The 10681-nt window shown below is 37.5% G+C and overlaps 1 protein-coding gene across 1 annotated transcript; it reads right to left on the reverse strand.

The window, feature by feature from the left end:
- Positions 1-1259: 1259 nt before the first annotated feature.
- Positions 1260-6845, reverse strand: LOC103583494 (suppressor of cytokine signaling 6). Its single transcript, XM_008564790.1, has one exon. It carries the CDS (start codon positions 6723-6725, stop codon positions 5118-5120), a length of 1608 nt encoding a protein of 535 aa, XP_008563012.1. The 5' UTR covers positions 6726-6845; the 3' UTR covers positions 1260-5117.
- Between the last annotated feature and the right edge of the window lie 3836 nt (positions 6846-10681).

Below are 10681 nucleotides of genomic sequence, written 5' to 3' on the forward strand. Positions count from 1 at the left end.
AGAAGGAAATGAGGGCTTAAAGACTCCTGGAGGGTGGCGGTGACAAGCTATGGGAGGATGAGGGGAGGAACAATGCAGATAAAAAGTCTCTCAGGTGATAGCCCTTAGAAGAATATGCGACATCCTAAAAAAAAAAAAAAAAGGTAACTTAAAGGTGGGGTGGGGGGCTAAAAGGCAGGGAGAAAAAGAAAAGTGGCTATGGTAAGCATGATTAATTACAGAAGTCCTCGGGTCTGCCCGGCAGTTTCAGAGGCATCTGCCATTGTAGCAGCAGGTGTTTGATCTCCGTAGAGCGCATGCATGTCTACTCCACCTGCGCCCTCCTCGTAGGTGGCCTCTCAGGAGGCACCTGCAAGGAATACAGCCTGGCCTCAGTATACCTCCCTGTTCCTCTGTCTTGTTGAATGAATAACCCTAGAGAACGGGGAGATGAGAACAAAACCCTCATTTAAAAAAGGAAACATCTGTTTACCTGGGTATGGTATGGGTCTGTAAAATCTAGTCTTTTACACAATTTTTGATGCCTGGCCATTGTCATCTCATAATCTAAGTATTTCATTAGCACCATCACCATCAAACAATGTATGATATTAATGCCAATATTGTCAATTGATACCTGCTCTGGGAAATGTGGTTAGAGCTCCATACCATTTGGATTTTACCAAAGTCAAAATTTGTGATACATAAGATCAAATTAAAATTCATCTCTGAAGTAGCCATGATGAAAAAAAGGGGGGAGGGGAGAGATTCGTTAAAAAAATAATAGATTTTAAAGTGAATGTTTAACCCAACATGCTATTTAAGGACTTACAAGCATACAATTAAATTCAGTGGATATAATGAGAAATCTTCCTTATCTATGAAAGGACTTCTCAATAACCTGGTTCTATCTCTAAGAAATACTATTAAACGGTAGGGGATATGTTTTTAAAATGTCACAATCAAAACATTACTAAGCCTAACCTTTTAGTGAGTTTTCACTATCAGTTAATTGAGACTTTTTGTTTAGCAGATGTTCTCCCAACTCACTCCAGCCATTATGCTTGAAGGCTTTAGTGTATTAGCACCTCTGGCTGACACTTCATTTCTTTGGCATCTTCCATTAGTGACATGATTCTAATTTTCCCGTTCTACTAAAATTTACTGACTCCCACCCTCAAGTCTCTGCCCAGTTCATGAGATATCCAGAAATTACCTAGTTAACCCAATTAATTAAAATCAGACACTGTATCAGGGTATTAAATAGACTACTAGGCAGATCTTGTGAACGAAATTTTTATTTACACACTGTATCTAGAAGCAGATACATAAATTCTTATACAATTAATTTCCAAAAATGTGCAAGAAATTACTGTAATTTGTTTACAAACCAAAACACATATTAAAATCAATGGACTTTGGATAATTCATTCTGTGGTGTTCAGTACAAATGGTACACACCTGATTTGAAACATACAGAAAAAGTGTAAACTACAGCAATCTGGATTGCCAGTATTAATTTCATGGCACTCCAACAACTATGAAATTTCTTTAACCGAACACTTATTACAAAATCCTATAAGAATTTTTCATCATCTCTGGATGTAGAGTTTGGATCACTTTTCAGAAACAGCAACTATGCATTTTGCCATGTTATGATTAATAAAAAGGATGTTTATAAAAAACCATTGTTACAGGATTAAAAAAGTATTAAAAGAAATCAAATTTGTGATTACTGGCATACCAATACTTTTATAATTTTTAAGTTATTTATGGAACTGGCTACTGTCCTTATTAGAGTATTCAAAACTGTCTATTGCTGGTAGTGTGATTTCATTTTTCAAATTAAGACTTCATATCTGATAAAAGCAATTAGGATTAAAGGAAAATATATTATTTTGAATCATTCATAAAGCAATCCTTTATGTGAAATGTATAGTAATTACGATTGGTGTTTCTGAAAGCATTGTTAGAAAGATATTTAGACTTGTAGCATTAGCAGAGACATTGCATAAACTTACTAAGATTTTAGTAACTTTATCCTGTTTTAAAAATACTGGCTCAGAAATTATAATGTATACTTTGCATTTTATTTCATACGTGCCAGTGGTTTAGCCTTTTGGCACATAATTTTCATCAATAGCAAGATGGTTGCCCTGTGTAGGTGGTTTCCTTAAAAACTATTTTTAGTTCTATGATCATTTCCTGTGATATAATATTTTTAACCTTCTAAATTTTCAGATTATTGCACCAAGTAGAAAGAGAACAGTTTTCCTTAGACAGAGATTTTTCAAGTACTTTCTATAGCTTTCTTATTATTCATAAAAATGTGTAACAGTGTCCACTAAGTCTGAAAATAGCCTCTGGCCTCCATCATGTTTTGTGATAAAATATTTGATAAAAAACAACTGATTCATTTATTATGGCAAATGAATACAGCTTTCCTGTTTTCTATTTCTTGCCTTGAGCTCAGATTTTTAAAAGCACATATTTAAAAATTACTTACAGGTTGTGTCCATATCATCTAAGTTACCTTTCAATAGAATCCAAAAATTTAGCCAAATTGTATCCAGACCAAACCACAGGATGAAGATTTCTTTCTTTTTTTCCCCATCTCAACTTTTAACCAGACTGTTTTAGTTTTATATAAAGCCAATCTTTCACATTATGTTGTGCTACCTATGCCAAATGATTATCTCTGTACGAAAGCAGAAAAATATTGCAATACACCTTTCTATTTGTAAATCTAATTTTTTGGCAAGTATTTTGACTTTTATTGTTACACTATCACAGCCTAACAATTTCAATTTGGATTAGAATAGGGTATATTGAAGTATTTTGTATTAGGAATACTCAAAAGCACATCAAAAATTGCCTTTCTGAATTAGAAGAGTATCAAGACTCGCTCCACATTAACACACAAAGTACAGTTTTAAAAACATTTGGATGAAAATCAGAATAATCTTGACACTAAATGGGTATATCTTAAACAAATGGCATTATGAGATAATGCGGGGAACAGGCTATGTCTACATAAGACGGGTTCAGGGCAAGTCCAAAGACCTCTGTGCACCATGATCTCATACAGAGGACATGTAAATGCTGCTGAAGACATGGGGAAGCCATTTCAACATTTATTAGTAATACACAGTGACTCTGTGACAATACCTGCCATCTAATATAGATGCACAGGGACTTTTAACTCACCCTAGATATATTTTAAGTTGTTTAAAAATAAATAGTTTTGCAAAAAAATAGTTTAAATGTCTTGCATTAATTTGATAACAAGCTTACAACTCTGCAATAGTTCTTAATCCAAATAGCTTACAGCAAACACTTAAATTATATTATTACAGTATACTCCGTATTCCATCTTATTAGGTGAAAACAAATCAGAAAACGAGTCTGTATAACAAGGTACAATCAATATTCCACCAAGATTAAGTACCTTTTCCCCTTTAAGTCAAAATACCACAACATTGTGATATTATGGCATTGTGCCTTTAGGTAATACCTCAGTTCTGACCCTAAAAAACAAAGAGAAAAAAGTGAGGATATAGTATGTTTGAATGACAAAGCCAGACTTTAACGCTTGTGTTTAAAGTGGGTAAGAGTTAGGAAAACTTTAACTGACAAAGGAAGAACCATCTCAAATTACATATTTCATCTGAGATGGAAACATTTTCCTGTAAAGCTGTGTAGCTGGAAACACTTTCTGGACAGGGCAATCCTAAAATACTACATTCCAGAATCATGAAATGAATAAACACTCTGCATTTCAAAATAACTGAAAATTACAGGGCATAACATCTCCCCCCACCCCCAACTGACTCAAACAGATAAAATAACTAGTGATGCCAAATTATTTGACTTAGCTAAACTAAAAAAGCAAATAAAAAACCTATTTTTAAGTGGCAGTATATATGGTAGGCAATAAAACCTCCATATATCTGATATGGTTTTAATATTTTCCTCACATGATGCTCCACAATTTCCACAATTTTTCAACTAAAGTCATTGAGGGTTGTTTTTAGTGGGGGGAAGGAGCGTTCAAATCTAGCACGTTTTAATACTGACTACAAAAAAGAAAAACACAAATCCAACTTTAAAACATTATTTTCTTTCTATTCAAATCAATTTAGAACTTTATATAAACTTTAATGTTGCAAGAGAATCCAGTCCATTTATGAAAATTACTTGTACAATCAAGTTCACCTAAGAAAATGTTGACTAAGCGATAGAAATCACAAATAAAACATTTTACCAAAGGAAAGCACAGATAAAACAAAAAAATGCTATCACAGGAAACTATGATCATCTAATATTTCTTTAATTCTAGTCCCATAGATCTTCATATGTTATGCCAATTTGTACCCGAGTTTAATGACAGAAAAGGCAACAATCTCAAAATTGGTGGTATACATTTCTTTACAATTTTTTCATATAAGGCCATTTATTAAAATCGACAAACCACAAGATGAAAATGAAGGCAACAGAAAAATTCAACTTTTCACAACCAAAAAAAAGTAGCACAGCCTTAACAATAATTTAGAAAAGCGTGTTGTAAAAGACATGTTACAGATCTGCATTCCATTACCCAACATTATGTCAACTCATAATTCTAAATAAATCTTTTTAAAATATGAGATTAAAAAATTATTTTCAGTGTATATGTAAATTGTGTTTTCTCACACAGTATGTTTATTTAACACAATATTTTGAAAATGGGCCATTTAAAAAGATACAGTAATTTTCACTTTCTAAGTTTCATTCAACTTTACTTAGGGTTGAATACACATGAAATGTGCTTTTAATGCATAAAAATCACAGTGGATAGCAGCAAAGAATGGGGGTTTGGGGGCATTAAGGAGAATCTGATAATTCACATTGTGATTATTCTGCACATTGATGAAAGATAATTCACACTTGTAAAACCTCAGGACTTCCCTTTTTAAAGAACTAAAATAAACCCAAGACACGTTGCAGACAGGTCCCCACCCCTAAACAAACGGATGACTCACACGTAAAACTGAAATAGTTATGGCAGCAAAAGATTTTGATGGCAATGAAAGTTTGTAAACTGTGTTTCAATCTCTTTTTCTTATTCCCAAAGTGCAAGATGCAGGGTTCTCCATCTTTCAGTAGTGCTTCTCCTGTAAATAATCCTTCATTTTGTTTGGCAAAGGCAGTTTCTGAATTAAGTCTATTCTGGTATACTGACGTATAACAAAACGACACAGGTACTGCAAAGAGCGCACCTGCATGAACCGTGACACTGGGTTGGTCAGTCTGACGGGGTAGGTGGCAGATCCAGGCAACCGAGACCTTGAATAACAAAAAGCTCCGTTTTCAGAGTCCCTGATTGAATGCTCAATTAGGTCAACTATAGACGTATGTCCTTCCACATCTGGCTGTTCATAGAAGCTAAACCTGCCATTCGAGTGCTCGATTCTCGTGTGAAGTGTCTTACCGTGGGAGCGAAAGCTCAAACTTAAAAGATACCGGTCGTCAGAACTATCCCGGACGAGGAAGGACCCGTCCGGCACGTTTGCGAGCTTCCCCTCCGCCTCCCAGCGCGTGATGGGCCCCCAGTACCAGCCCTGCTTAGCGAGTTTCTTCAGCTCCTCTGTGAGGCTCGTCACAACCATGGGACCGCTGCTTTGCACCGAGTCATAAACTCTGGCAACGCCAGGGGCAGAGTTGGGATCGAAATTCAAATGGCAGCGCATGCTTTCGGCCACGTGGGCGTCTGCGCCAGCGAGGCCACTGAAGTTCCTTTGGATTTGACTATTCTGCATCGGAGGTAGCAACGGGGAGAGCGGAGGGGCGTCGTCGTGACCGGCACTGGGGCTCTGCAACACGACTCCCGTGGTGCCGATCAACAAGCCGTTCACGGCCCGGTCCACGAAGATCTCCGGGGCCCCGAGCAGGTCCTGGTCTACCTGACTCTCGTCTTCGGGGAACGAGCTCCCTCCCACGGGAGGAGGCAGTGCGGAGACTTCCATGGGGGAGGAAGCATCCAGACAGCCGCCGCGTGGTCCCTCCAGAGCGTACATCCCCTCGTCTAAAGGCACGGTGTACTGAATGTAGTCCTGAGGCACGAGTCCAATAACGACAGGCACATGTTCATCCAGGTGCAGGCGCAGGTCTCCGTTCTGGGCCGCCGGGCTCTTGAGGGCGCTGCTCTGCTCCTGGCGCGTGGGCTCGGGCTGGAGGTCGTGGAAAGCCTTGCGGACGCCGTTCAGGGCCGGGCTGGGGCTGGAGCTGTGCACCAGGGCTTTGACTCTCACCTCCATCTTGATGCACGTCTCCTCGGAGTTGGTGGGTCGCAGAGGCCACGGTGTGGGGCTGTAGTGGTGACTCCGGAGGGACGTGGACCTGACCGGCCGCGGCGCCCTCACGTCTTTGAAGATGATGGGCGCCGAGGAGCAGGAGAAGGTGTCCTCGTCGGCGCAGCCCCCGGACGTGGCACTGGCCTTGCCCTTTGGCTTCTGCTTCGCAGAAAGCCGCCTTTTTAACGTACCCATCAGGCTTTCGCTTTTTGATCTGTTTTTCCCACCTTTTTCATCTTCGCTGTTGATATCACAGCTGGCCATATCTTTACCGTAGCAGCTACCGAATAAGGAATCATCTTTTCCAAAGTCACTGGCTAGTGACGGTGGTTGTACGACCATGAAGTCAGTTTCTTCTTTACTTTTATTCAAGTTAAAAGATTTCCGAAAGGTTTTAAGACTAATTTTCTTCATTATGACTAGTTACTTAATCCAAGGGGATCAATTTCTCTCTGGAATATTATCCCTAAACATCTGGAGAGGCTGCAATGCTGCATCTATGTATTTTTCCAGCTTCATTTAAACTTTAAAGCCATTTTCTAAAAAAAGAAAAAAAAAGCACGTTATAAAATATTTCCACAACAATTTCATTTTACTCAGTTTTAATCCTTTAGCTTCTGAATAAGAACATCCAAGACTTTTCTTAAGAATGTCAGCTCTGTTAGGACAGAAATTTATATTTCACCCAGCAGAGGAGATCATTGCCTACTGCACAATGTGCACTTGGCAAATATTTGATATCTAAAGAACAAGCCCTAATCTACCTTCCTTTCTTTCTGCATCTTGCTTTTTTCTTTTATCCAGAAACTACAGGCCTGTGTTCATGTCCTTCCCAACTCTACACTGTACAGATCCAGATTTGTCTTCAGGACTAATTCTGACTGCTCCCTCTCTCCCTGTTCACCAGTTTGTATCCCAGCAAAACACTGCAAAACACTCAACAAAGAAGGCACTATATAAAACAGGAGAACAACAAGCCTGGTCAGTTTCTCAACAACTTATACATTTTTTAAAATACTTAAACATCTGCAAAAATAAGTAAAAAGAATTCCACAATCTGTGATAAGTTATCTAGAAATGTCCCTCTATACTCATGAGTTACTTGAGATACGGCTGATTCACCTTCACATCCCAAGCACAGAGGGGCAAGAAGCTGAATGCCTGCAGGCTTAAAAACTTGCATCTCTAGAGCACGCCCACTAAAACTAGTGTAGATCTACTTGGAAGAGGATTATGGAGGATATTTCCAGCATTATTTTTGCTTATTCTTTTTTGCAATTTCCCATGGCAAATTTTTACTTGTTTCCAGAAATACATTTTCTAAACTTTTTTTGTGTACTGTTTCATCACTGAAATGATAGGATTTCAATTCTGTGAAGATTTGCTGAAAGTTATTATTTCATAGGAAAAGATTTTGGTCCCATAAGTCATATTAATTGATCGTAGTAATACCGCTTTACAAAGACATTTTGTTTCAACTATGCATAACATTTTATTTCCTTTATGGCCATGTTCTGCCTTTTCTGCAACCATCAAAATATAATGCTGTAACAAGATGATTAGCTTGAACTTGAGCAAAACACTAATAAAACTAAGAGCAAGATTTTGACCTCCCAACCCAGCAGTTAAGCACTATTCAGTTTCTTGACAAAAGACCAAAGCTCTAACTTTGATCACATTCATTTATTCCCTCTGCATTTACTAAGCCCCCTACTACATGCCCAGCACTGTATGGTAATATGCAGACTAATAAATTATTTATGGTCTCCTAATCCAGTAGGAGAGACATATATATGAATGGATAAATTGTAATACAAACCCACTCATAATATAATGGTAACACAAGGTGGGAGTTGAGATGAGAGAGAAATCTGACAAATGTTTACTTTTAGTTATAGATAGGATTTGACTGGTGTGTAGATAGAATCTGCATGAAATCGTTCTACTAAAAACCACTCAGGTCAGATAGACTATCAGGGGATCAACAATACCATCCCTATAAAAGAAAGAAAGAATTTTTAAAAGTCTACTGCCATATACTGTGTTTTTGAACAGGTTGTAAAAAATAAATATTTATAAAGATTTGGAGCACCAGCTAATTTTAAACATTAAATTAAGCTGTTTATTAGACAAACTCACCGTCTAAATACCATGTCATCTAGCCAGGCATAAAGACGTATATAATAGCCCTGATAGCAGAATCAGTAACTGAGCTGAGGCGATAAGTATTCACACTTAAATTAACTCCACTGAATTTGGGGTTTAAATGGTTCTGCTTCCCAGTATCACATCCATACCCCAGAAAACAAAACGCTGGCACCCACAGTAAAAGTACTTGGCAATTATCTACTTGAAAATTATTCCTTTTTCTACTACCAATCCATATACAACTCAATACTAATATTAAAGAAACAAAATTCAATCATAAACATTAGAAACTATAAAAAGTTCTATTAGGCCATATGGTCGCCCATCTCTTCCCTTCATTTTCTAGGCAAAGATTACTCTGGAAGTTTTAAGAGTATCTGTTTTTCTGTTTGCACTTCCAAAAATATATGCCATCTTTTTATAGGATTACCATCTGTCTCATGCCTAAGTAAATGTTCTGAATCAGTTGAACTGCTTTTCTTATTGTAAAATTTTATGTTTACACATACACTTGAAAATGTGTGTACAGGTTCAAGGGACAATGTTTTGGATAATAAGGTGAAGAATACTTTATCAATATGTGCAGAAGATAACATCTTCAAATAATTTCACAACCTCTTTTTTTAAGAAAGGATTTGAGGTAGTTATGCCTGTCAGTCATTATAACCCCTAATGAAAAAATTAAACAGACAACTTTAAACAACTACTTAATCTTACAAGAGCAAAACAGATTTATTGCCCCCATTTTACAAATGAGGGAACTGGGTCTCAAAGAGTAAAATTTTCCCAATGAAGTTAAATAATCTGCTATTAGGAAACAGAAGACACAGAATTGGAACCTGACTGCTAACTGCAAAGCTCACATTCTTTCCCTATACCAAACTGCCCTGCCTGTCTGTCTACTGCTTAAATCAGCAGTTCTCAAACTATCTAGACTCAGGATCCCTTGGCTTTCTTAAAAATTATTGAAGAGCACAAAAAGCTTTGTTTATGTTGGTTATATCTACTGAAATTTATCCTATTAGAAATTAAAACTGAAAAGATTTGAAAATAATTACTAATTCATTTTAAAATAACAATATACTCATTACATGCTAACATAAGTAATATTTTCATGATAAATAACTATATTTTCCCGAACAATAAAAATCAGTGAAAGAAGTAGCACCATTTTACATTATCAGACTTAAGACAGCTGGACTCTCATGTCTGTTTCTGCACTGAATCTGTTACAATAGAGTCGTCCCCCTTATCTGCGGGAAAGGTGTTCCAAGACCCCCACTGGATGCCTGAAACAGCAGATGGTACCGAATCCTACATATACTACGTTTTTCCTATACATACATACCTATGGTAATGTTTCATTTATAAGTTAGGCACAGTAAGAGACTAACAACAATAATAATAAAACAATTGTGACAATACTATAGTAAATGTTATGTGGATGTGGTCTCTGTCTCTCTCAAAATATCTTATTGTACTGTACTCACCTATTTAAGGACCCGGTTGATCACAGGTAACTGAAAACACTGAAAATGAAACCACAGATAAGTGGGGACTACTGTATGTTTTTTAGGTAAAGTGTAAGAAGAAAATCCAGCCTCCTACAGATACGTAGTTGGAAAAAAGAGGAATACATTCTATTTAATAACCTTTCATAGAACTGTGGATATTTTTTCTTTGATACTATAGCAAAACTCAACAAGTGGTAGTTTCTTAAAAGCTTAAACTGCACTGTGAAATCTGAAACCATATCAAGAAATTTTTTTCTTATTACATGCAAATCCATTGGTCTATTTTGCATTTTGAATAAATCTTTTACACATACATGATTTTGTAATATCATGTAACAGTTATTTCTTTTTTGTTTTTTTTTTTTTTTCCTTTTTGTCTTTTTTCGTGACCGGCAACGGATCGCAACCCTCAGTGTCGCGCCCGTACCGGACCGGGACTGGCTACGGGATCGCAACCCTCGGTGTTGCTCCCGCACCTCGCTCAGCCAGTGAGCGGCCGGTCTGTATGTGGGATCCGAGCCCTCGGCGGGAGTGCCGCCGCACTTCCCAAGCGGCGCACTGTAGCAGTGCACCACCAGGCCAGCCCGTAACAGTTATTTCATTATACAACATCAAGAAGTCACATTTATGAATATCACCACTGATCAGATAAGTTTTTAAGTATTGGGAAGCAGGTAAGCCAACAGTGATAGATATGTTTTCCACAAC

This window comes from Galeopterus variegatus, unplaced genomic scaffold (genome assembly GCF_000696425.1).
Source record: "Galeopterus variegatus unplaced genomic scaffold, G_variegatus-3.0.2 Scaffold23598, whole genome shotgun sequence".
NCBI classification, from domain to species: domain Eukaryota; kingdom Metazoa; phylum Chordata; class Mammalia; order Dermoptera; family Cynocephalidae; genus Galeopterus; species Galeopterus variegatus.